Raw genomic sequence first — 10,546 nt, 5'->3', positions numbered from 1 at the left:
AATATATATCATCATGTCTTTGGCCATATCATATCACAACGTACCATGCAAAAACAAGTTAGACGTCGTCTAATTTGTTGTTACAAGTTTTACGTGGCTGGTATGGGTATCTAGCAAAAATGATCTTACCTACGCAAAACCACAATGGTGATATGCAAGTTGCTATTTAACCTTCTACAAGGACCGCCTTTATCGAATCCGATTCAACTAAGGTCGGAGAGACAAACACCCTCCAGCCATCTTATGCAACAAAGTTATATGTAAGTCGATGGAACGATTCTCTCGTACGTGGACGAGTAAAGTTGGTCTGGGCCGCTTCATCCCACAATATCGTTGAATCAAGAATACTAAGGAGGGAAGCAATTTGGATATCAACGCCCACAAACTCCTTTGTGTTCTACTCGTCATGTCATCTACGCATAGACCTAACTCATGATGCCACTGTTGGAGAACGTTGCATGGAAAACAAACAAAATATTCCTATGCTCACCAAGATCAATCTAGGAGATGCACACCTACGGGAGGATAGATTGTATCTACATACCTTTGTAGATCGCTTAGTGTAAGCATTAAAGAACACGGATGATGTAGTGGTACGTCTTTGCGATCCAATCACGATCCATCCCACGAACCCTCGATCAAGCGTCGAATGGACGACACATTCGCGTTCAACACACGTACAACTTGATGACGCCTTCACCTTCTCGATCCAGCGAGCGATGGTGAAGTAATTCACAATGGTCATGATATTATTCCAATACGACAGTCATCCTTGAGAAGCACTATAGGTCAGGCCATAGACCTATTTTGGTTGACACAGAATTTTATAAGACTAGCCAGATTAGGCGGCGTTCCGGGGGTAATTTTTTTGAAGCTAGATAGTTAACAAAAGATACCGCAGATGAAGTTGTTACTACTGCATGGGCAAAGGAAAAACTGAGAGGTTTGGGTCCAAGTTTGGCTTCATGTACCCAAACAGTACATAATGATCTTCATAGTTGGGATAAATCTATTATGAAAGGTCAAAAAATTGTATCAAGAATTTTAATAAAGAATTGGAAAAAATAGACATGGTGTATTTTCGACGGATTCTTGGGCGAGACAAAAGGAACTACAATTGCTCATTGACAACTTATTGGAACAAGAGGATATTCATTGGCTCCAAAGAGGGCATGCTAATTGGATGTTACATGGTGATCGGGACACTTCCTTCTTTCATAATGCTGCCACTGCTCGTTGAAAAAATAAATCTGATAAAAAGGCTATTAGATGATATGGGGGCCTCGAAGGAGAGAAATGAACTCTGGGACATATCATGTCTTATTTTGCTTGGTTATTCACGTCTCAATCATCTAAGATGCAAGAAAGTGTTCTAGACAAGGTGCCCCATAAGGTTTCTAGAGTGATGAATGAGAATTTAACTGGACCTTTTACGCATGAGGAGGTAAAAAAGGCTCTTTTCTGTATTGGCGATTTTAAGGAGCTAGGCCCTGATGGACTGCATGCGGTTTTTTACAAACGTTTTTGGCATCTCTTGGGGGATGATATTGATGAATTTTTTACAAGAGTGAATACGTACACTATCCCTCGGGGTTGGAATGATACAATAATTATTATGATTTCAGAAACTAAATCATCCGAGAAGGTAACTCAATTTCGTCCGATTAGCTTTTGTAATGTCCTGTACAAAGTTATGTGGAAAATGCTTCTTGCAAGATTGAAGAATATTCAACCAAAACATATTTCTTCCACTCAAAATGCTTTTGCCCGTGGTCGGTTGATCATGGATAATTTGTTGGTTGCGTATGGAAGTTTTCATACTATAAAAAAGCAGACATGGGAAGAGTGGATTATGCGATGTGAAACTTGATATGCACAAGGTGTTGGAGAACGTTGCATGGAAACCAAAAAAAAGTCCTACGCTCACCAAGATCAATCTAGGAGATGCTCATCTAGAAGAGGAGAGATTGTATCTACATACCCTTGTAGAGCGCTTAGCAAAAGCATTAAAGAACGCGGTTGGTGTAGTGGTACGTCTTCGCGATCCAATCACGATTCGTCCTACGAACTCCCGATCAAGCGCAGAATGGACGACACCTCCGCCTTCAACACACGTATAGCTTGATGACGCCTTCACCTTCTCGATCCAGTGAGCGATGGTGAAGTAGAAGCCCGAGTCCTCCAACAGCACGATGATGTGGTGAGGTGATGGGGGTGACAGCTCAACAGGGTTTCGCCATGCAATATTTAGAGGAGAAGAACTACGAGGGAGAGGAGGAGCAGCACCGTTGTAAGCTATCATGTTGCTGCCCTCTCTCTACCCCCTCTATATATAGCAGGAAGGGAGGAGGGGAGGGCACCCTAGGGGACGGTGACCAAGAGGTGGGGAGGCGACGACTAGGGATGGGGTGGCCCCTCCCACCTAGGTGCCTTGCCGCCCAACTTGGGTTGGCCGGCACCCTAGGGGTGAGGCCCCCTCCTTGGCCGAAGTGGGCTCAGGTGTGGGCGGCGTCCAACCCTCTCGTGGGCTGCTGCGCCCCCTTTCCTTGGCACATGAGGCCCCTAACAATTGTCGGACCTCCCGAAAACCGTTTCAGTATTTTTTTCACTTCCTCGGTATGCCCCGGAACACTTTAGGACTCCGATGACCTTCATCCTATATATCAATATTCACCTCCGGACCATTCTAGAGTTCCTCGTCATGTCTGGGATCTCATCCGGGACTTCGAACAGCCTTCGATCACCAATACAATGACTTGACCATGCTTATATCGTCACCAAACGTTAAGTGTGTAGTTCGAGAACTACGCAGACATGACCGATGCACTCTCCGGTCAATAACCAATAGCGGGACTTGGATGCCCATATTGGTTCCTACATATTCTATGAAGATCTTTATCGATCGAACCTCGGTTTCAAGGATTCAATCAGTCCCATATGCAATTCCCTTTGTCCATCATTATGTTACTTGCCCGAGATTCGATCGTCGGTATCCGCATACCTAGTTCAATATCGTTACCGGCAAGTCTCTTTACTCGTTTCGTAATACAAGATCCCGTGGCTAACTCTTCAGTCACATTGCTTGCAAGCTTGTTATGACATTGTATTATCGAGTGGGCCCTGAGATACCTCTCTGTCACACAGAGTAACAAATCCAAGTCTTGATCCATACCAAATCAACAAACATCCTCGGAGATACCTGTAGAGCACCTTCATAGTCACCTAGTTATGTTGCGAGGTTTGATACACACAAGGTACTTCTCCGATGTTAGTGAGTTGCATGATCTCATGGTCATAGGAACATATACTTGACATGCAGAAAACAATAGCAATAAACTGACATTATCATATGCTACGTTCATAGTTTGGGTCTTATCCATCACATCATTCTCCTAATGACGTGATCCCATTATCAAATGACAACTCATGTCTATGCCCAGGAAACCTTGACTATCTTTGATCAACGAGCTAGCCCATTAGAGGCTCACTAGGGACACAATGTTGTCAATGTACCCATAAATGTATTTGAGTTTCCAATCAATACAATTCTAGCATCGATAATAAACGATTATCATGAACAAGGAAATATAGTAATAACCACTTTATTATTGCCTCTAGGGCATATTTCCAACACAAGGCATATAACCGCGTCGAGTGGGATTTTCTGGAAAAGATCATGCTTAAGTTGGGATTCCATACGAAATTGGTTCGGATGATCATGATTTCTATTCAGATTATGAGATACCGGGGTTAGGTTTAATTCTGAGAAAAGTGAAAAATTCATACCTACAAGGGGCTTGTGTTAGGGTGACCCCTTATCCCCTTACCTCTTTTTTTTGTACAGTGTGGGTCTTACCTCCTTGTTGTCGCATGCGGAATGGAGCAGCAAACTTAAAGGGGTAGAAGTTTGTCGAGCCGTGCCAGCAATATCTAATCTCCTATTTGCTTATGATTCCTTGATCTTAATGCATGCTAGACTGGCACATATTCTATCTGATTATTGTAAGGCATCTGGGCAATTAGTGAGCAAAGACAGGTCGAGTATTTTCTTTTGTTCGAGTATAGAGCCCGAGGTTAGAAGCAAGTGTGTACAATTTTGAATATAATGACCGAAGCTCTGACGGATAAATATCTCAGACTGTCAGCCATTGTTGGGGCGGACACAAGTTATAACTTCCAGTTCGTGCTTGATAGAGTGTTAAAGAGACTGTTTTGATGGAAAGAGAAAATTTTGTCCACACGTGGTAAAGAAGTGCTTCTAAAAGCGAATGCCTAGGCGATACCATCATATATGCGATGTCAGTTTTCAAAATCTCAAAACAAATCTGCAAAGGGATCACTAACGGTATGTCACAATATTGGTGGGGCGATAATGTGGATCAAAGACGTATGCATTGGCTAGCTTGGTGGAAATGTGTATCCTAAAGAAATTCGGAGGAATGAGGTTGAGGGATATCCATTGCTTTAACCTTGCCTTGTTAGCTAAACAAGCATGTCGACTATTTAAGAACCCGGATTCTCTCTATGCTACGGTGCTGCGTGCAAGGTATTTTCCATCACAAGATTTGTTAAACGTGGAGTTAAAAATGGAGCTCTTTTACTTGGCAGAGTACGTGGGCTGGGATTAATACATTAAAACAGGGTCATATATGGCGTGTGGGTGATGGAACTAATATTGATATATGGGAAGACGAATGGATCCCAAATAGTGCATCACGTAAAGTTATAACTAGTAGGGCGAGAACATTCTTAACACGGCAAGCGACCTTATTGACCCTAACACAAATTGTTGGGATGTGGAGCTAGTGAGGCTGACCTTTTGGCAAGTGTATGTTCAAAGGATTCTTGCAATCCCTTTATCACCGCCTGACATGGAAGACTTTGTTGCTTGGAATCTGACTCGTACAAATACCTTCTCCGTGCGGTCAACATATTATGCGGAACGGGAGGGCCAATATGGCCAAAAGTTAAACATAGGCCATCAAGCTTTTGGGGTCAAACCAAATCCAATTTGGGATAAAATCTCGGGCCTCAAAGTGCCCGTGAAGGTTAAAATATTTCTTTGGAGAGCTATGCATAATACTATTCCTTGTCGAATTGCCCTTGCGAATCGTCATATCAAAGTGAGCGGACAATGCCCAATCTGTAAGATTGGAGCGAAAGACATTAAACATCTCCTCTTTAGGTGTAGCCGAGCTAAGCACGTATGTCAAGCATTGGGCATACATGACTTAATTGAGAAATCATGTCTTGTTCATCGTCCACGACAGTCTATTCTAGAAGAATTGTTGTACTCAAGCCCTGATCATTCACGGATTTTGGAACAAGTCCCAATGCCATAGCTGGTTGCGGTTGCCTGTTGGTATCTATGGTGGGAAAGGAGGCAAATTAGCCATGATATTTAGGTGCGGTCCCCAGAAAGATCTGTGATGTCAAGCAAAGTGTTATCCTCAAATTTCAAGCCTGCTCAAGCTTCTAACGCAAGGCTGAGAAAGGAGATATGGGCTCCACCAACAGGTGATTGTGTTAAGATAAACGTTGACGCTTCTTTCGATTCAAATATGTTGAAGGAAACTACAGGTGCAGTCATTCGTGATAAAAAAAGGAAGTTCATTGCCGCGTGCAATGCACGTTTGGATATGGTTTAATATGTTGTTTCGGCTGAGGCTCTCGCTCTCAAGCACGACTTGTTCTTAGCCGAATCCGTGGGTTGCAATAGAGTTGTGGTTAGCTGTGATAATAATGAATTAATAGAAATTATGAAAAATGAGAGGCCTTCCACGGGTATTGCTACAACAATTGTTTATGATTATTTTTCTAAGGAGCCGGATTTTGTTAGGTTAAGTATGAGCATGCGAATAGGCAAACAAATTACCCGAGTTAGCTAAGGCCCTGTGGTGGCCCTGTTTGGAACCACACAGATTATATAATCTGGTTTTTATAATCTATTGTATTTCCAAACATGACAGTTTATATTGTAGATTTTATAAACTAGATGACCAGATTATTATAATCTCATAATCTGCTCTACCCCAGCTAAAATGAGATTATGGATTACAAATGACGTGTTACCCTTGTAAACTTCAAGAGAATTACGCAGTGCCACCGTCACTTTCCTATTTTTCCTTGTAAACAGAGGGCAAACATGTCATTATATAATTTAAAAGCTGGTTTACAGTTTATATAATATGGCCTCCAAACATACCCACCTGGATTATTTTTATAAACCAGATTATATAATCTATGTTCATAATCCAGATTATCATAATCTATTATGGTTCCAAACAGGGCCTAAGTACGAGGCTAGTAGGGTCTAGTTGGATAGTCCTATCCTCTATTGTACCTTTCTTGGTTAAAGATGTAACATTATTATCTACTCCCTCCGTTCCTAAATATAAGTCTTTCTAGAGATTTACTAGAAGACTACATACGGATGTATATGGACATACTTTAGAATGTACATTCATTCATTTTGTTTTGTATGTAGTTTTTAGTGAAATCTCTTAAAAGACTTGTATTTAGGAACGGAGGGAGTATTGAATAAAGATGCTTTTTAAGGAATTTTTTTTTGGTTCACACGAATTATAAGCACAAAATTTATTCTAAGGAAGTAAAAAAAAGCAGGACGTTGTATTTCGGCACGTGCGACCAAGAGTCCAAGAACAAGCGGGGGTTGGAAGGCTGACCCCGACAACCGAACCAACCACGCCAGCTCACACCGGCAGCACAATCATCCGCTTCAGGGCCCACCTGTCAGCGGGACATTAGCCCAGAGCAAGGCCCTCCGGGGAGGTGTAAATTGTAAGTTGCGCACGAGACAGCGCTGTTCGTCGTGACCAGGGATCAAAATTGGGGGAAAATATCTCCCCGATTGCGGCGGCCGCAAAACCAAAAACAAGATTCAGCTCATCGGCGAGCTCGCGTTTTGCTCTTGGGTTTTGGGGTCGCGGATTCCGCCTCTCCAATCCAGGTTAGTCTCCTCCCGTCCGTCTTCCCCCAATTTTCCCTCCGGGAAATTGGCATCTTTCGATGGTAGTTCGCCCCGGGATTTCGTCAAGTTTGTAAAATTCGAGGTGGATTTACTTCGGGCCTGCGCCTCCCCGTACGGATTTGCTCGAAAACATTGTTTGGGAGTAGATTTCTTAAGCTACCCGTTCGTCCGTGAGAGCTCTTGGATCACGGAGCGACCCTTGTGCTGACCTGATTGCGTAGCAAACTTCTATGCTAATCTTTTCGTTTCTTGATCTGATTACGCAGATGGGTGCTGCGACTCTCGCTTAAAGGATACATCTTGGGGCCAAGCCCTCGGGTGATTGCTGGAGTTCCCCTGGGTGTTCCGTGGCAGCTAGGGTTTGCTCTTCCAGAGGCCCCATCGTCGCTGCGGGCCTTCGAAGAAACTTGGGTGGTTCCAAGATGCAGCCTTCCAAGAAACTTGCTCGCGTCGACACGGCGGAGATCAAGTCGCAGCTAGTCAGGAAGCTCGGCCACCAGCGCTCTGAGCTCTACTTCCATAGCCTCAAGAAGTTCCTGGGTTTTCAGCTAGCCAAGAGCGAGTTTGACAAGATCTGCGTGGCCACACTGGGGAAGGAGAACATCAAGCTTCACAATTTCCTTGTCCAGTCAATCCTCGGCAATGCTTATATGTCGCTGGGGCCACCGCCCAGCAGGCAGACGCCAACTGGGAACTCACAGACTAGCGCTGTGACGAATGGGACATTGGCCAGTGGCGTGCCGCTAGCAAGGAGAGTGCGCCCGGTGGCTAACCGTGACAGGAGGTTTGCTGATAAGCCGAGTCCACTTGGAAAGTCTCCTCTTGGTCATCCAGGGGCTGCGGAGTTTGTGTCTGTGGAGGACGGCGAGGAGGTTGATCAAGCCAGGGGCAGCCCCGTATGTGTGCAGAGTCAGAGCCCAATCAGGGCTCCGTTGGGAATCCCCCCAAAGGCTCAGAATTCTCAGCCTTCGATATCATATCCTTCAGAGATTTGCTATAATAATGGTGAATTGCCAGGCAGCGAGGACCTGTCAAAGCTACTTGAGAATAAACTGAAAGCGGAAGGCCTTAGCATGTCCATAGAGTGTGCTGATCTGCTGAACTCTGGGCTGAATGTGTACATAAGCCAGATGCTGAAGTCTTGCTTGGGGGTTGCAAAAGCAAGGGGAAAGACAATGAGGATGCCAGAAGCTAACAGGAGTGCCTCTGCTGCTGTAAATGGTGGGCGGAATAATGCCACTGCTTCAGATTTAGGCTGTTCCTACCAAGCTTCCCTGGTAGATCTCTGCACCGCTGTACAGTCAAATGCTCGGTTGCTGGGGTGTGACCATGCCAGGCAATATGAGAAGATTGCTTCCCACCTTGACAGCTAAATGGCAGCACCCAATTTTCTCATAGAACTTCATCGGTTGTTATGTTGGGCAGAGTAGGCAATCCTTTGCCATAGATTGGTGCTGTAGAAATCTACAGCTAGTTAGGTTGAGGTGAAGTAGATTTTGACTGCCATAGGGCTGAGGGTGTTATTGGTTAGGATGATACATCATGGAATTTCAATACATCACAATTCACTTTCATTACTTGTGACTATTCACGAAATAAAGAGTTTCTGCCAATGCACCTACACTTTGTTTCCGCATCTCATAGATTGTTTACATACCTGTACAGAGAAGCAGGTTCTGTTACTTGGATTTGTCATTGTTTTGTTTGATAATTTGAACCTGTTATCTTTGCTCTGCTGAAGAAATATTGTTCACCCCTATTTTCTTTCATGTGTGCATAATCTTTGTTCTTTTACCATGCACTGCGAAGCAGCGTTCTTGCTACCTGCCAAGTTGAATTTTTTTATCCTTCAGCTTCTGGGTTTCCACAGGTATCTGAATTTTGGCACGACCCGTCTATTTCTATCTTTAATACTCCCTCCGTTTCTAAATATAAGGTTTTTAGAGATTTTAATACGGACTACATACAGATGTATATAGACGTATTTTAGAGTGTAGATTCACTCATTTTGCTCCGTATGTAGTCCATACTGGAATCTCTAAAAGGACTTAAATTTAGGAACGAAGGGAGTAGAAACTAGCATTTGTTCTGACAGGATAATGGCGCAGACCAGGAGCCCTTGCTACGATTTGGAAAGGGTTGATTTGGATCAAACAGTGCTCTGCGTCTGTGCTGCCGCAAGCTGGGCCATCGGCCAGGCTTGCCTTGCTTTGAGTACCTACAGTGTCTGATGGGCTGCTACTGCACCTGCAGTTTGGGCTTCTGTCCACTGGCATTCGACGATTTTGCTCCGAGCTTGCCTGCCATGTGTGATGGCTCCCTTTGTCTGCCTATTTGTGTTCATCCGTTTCTCGTCTGCCTATTTGTTTGTCATCCGTTTCCCTTTGCCTTGTGTTCGGGTTGTGTCTTCAGCTTGTTTTGAAGGACTTAAGCCTTGCCCCTCCTGCTCATTGAATTCCTGATATAATACCTCCCCTTGTGTATTCTTTCCGCTCTTATCTTCTCTTTGTCTGTTTGGTTGTTCTGGACTGATGTTTGAAGAACTGGCATGTTTCCTTGCAAATCGAACTGATAGTTCTTCATATGGTGTCTGCTGGGTTGATTGTTAGCCTTTAGCTGATCGTCTTTTGTGTTCGTAAGTGCATTCTCCGTTGTATTTATAGTCTTCTGCAATTACGGAAAGTGTTTTGTGCTGTGGCTTGAACCTGCTCTCTCTGAGTTTCCGATATGGATCCTGGGTTGCCGCGACTGAGTGGTGCCCCTGCCATCGGTGGCACTTTATCGACGCAGAAATGGCTCACTGTTAACTATTAAATTCACTTTGCACATGTACTTCCTTTGATTTTGCTCTCCATCTGAAAAACTGATAATAGGCTAACAAATAATGGGCTACCCTTGTGGTATCCAAAAGTTCTGTTGCAGGGTTAGCTATTCTTCACTGAAATTTACATCCTAAACTGAAGTATTGGGCTGGCGAGTGGTTAGAATGCTTCACGAAATGGCCCTTCTTGGCTCTTCATTTGTGATATTAAAATGATAAACTGCCTGAAGGCTTTGACTTGTGAATAGCCAGATGAGCTCAGAAGAAGGTAATTTTTTTACGGCTGTTTCATCATAACATGTTAACAGCCGATTTACTCGCTAGCCTCAGAAGTGCTTATCCATGATGGAGAAAGTCACTAAGTCATGTGTGAAAATAAAAGAATAAAATGAGGTGTACAAATTAATGAAAAACTGAAATAAATTTATTAGTAAAATTATTTGAGTTTTTCTCAATTTGTGCAACTTATTCTCATGAATATGAACACTTAGGTGCCTTCGATACATACCTGTATATCTGCTCTCCCACGACATATTTTGGAAGCCTATAACTACTGCATGTATCAAGGCATTACAATTTGAATGGTTTAAATGTTGTCAAATGTTTCTACTATTCTGATTTTCTTACATATTTTCGTGTTCTAATCAGGATTGGTGGGTGTGGCAGAATGCACATTAATGTTCTAGTATGTGCACATATTAACACAAATTTGCTGCCCCTACCTCTGAAACACT

At 43.4% G+C, this 10,546-nt stretch overlaps 1 protein-coding gene across 1 annotated transcript; it reads left to right on the top strand.

Annotated features, from left to right (window-relative positions):
- Nucleotides 1-6,804: 6,804 nt before the first annotated feature.
- Nucleotides 6,805-8,612, top strand: LOC123452491. Its single transcript, XM_045129147.1, has 2 exons — nt 6,805-6,970; nt 7,258-8,612. Exon 2 carries the CDS (start codon nt 7,414-7,416, stop codon nt 8,362-8,364), a length of 951 nt encoding a protein of 316 aa, XP_044985082.1. The 5' UTR covers nt 6,805-6,970; nt 7,258-7,413; the 3' UTR covers nt 8,365-8,612.
- Nucleotides 8,613-10,546: the final 1,934 nt, after the last annotated feature.

The sequence above is a fragment of the Hordeum vulgare genome, chromosome 5H (assembly GCF_904849725.1).
Source record: "Hordeum vulgare subsp. vulgare chromosome 5H, MorexV3_pseudomolecules_assembly, whole genome shotgun sequence".
NCBI lineage: Eukaryota > Viridiplantae > Streptophyta > Magnoliopsida > Poales > Poaceae > Hordeum > Hordeum vulgare.
The sequence above is the reverse complement of the archived record's forward strand: the minus strand, read 5'-3'. Positions and strand labels throughout refer to the sequence as shown.

What these genes read in the sequence shown, in the direction of transcription:
- LOC123452491 (XM_045129147.1), top strand. Translation starts at nt 7,414, where the DNA reads ATGCAGCCTTCCAAGAAACTTGCTCGCGTCGACACGGCGGAGATCAAG.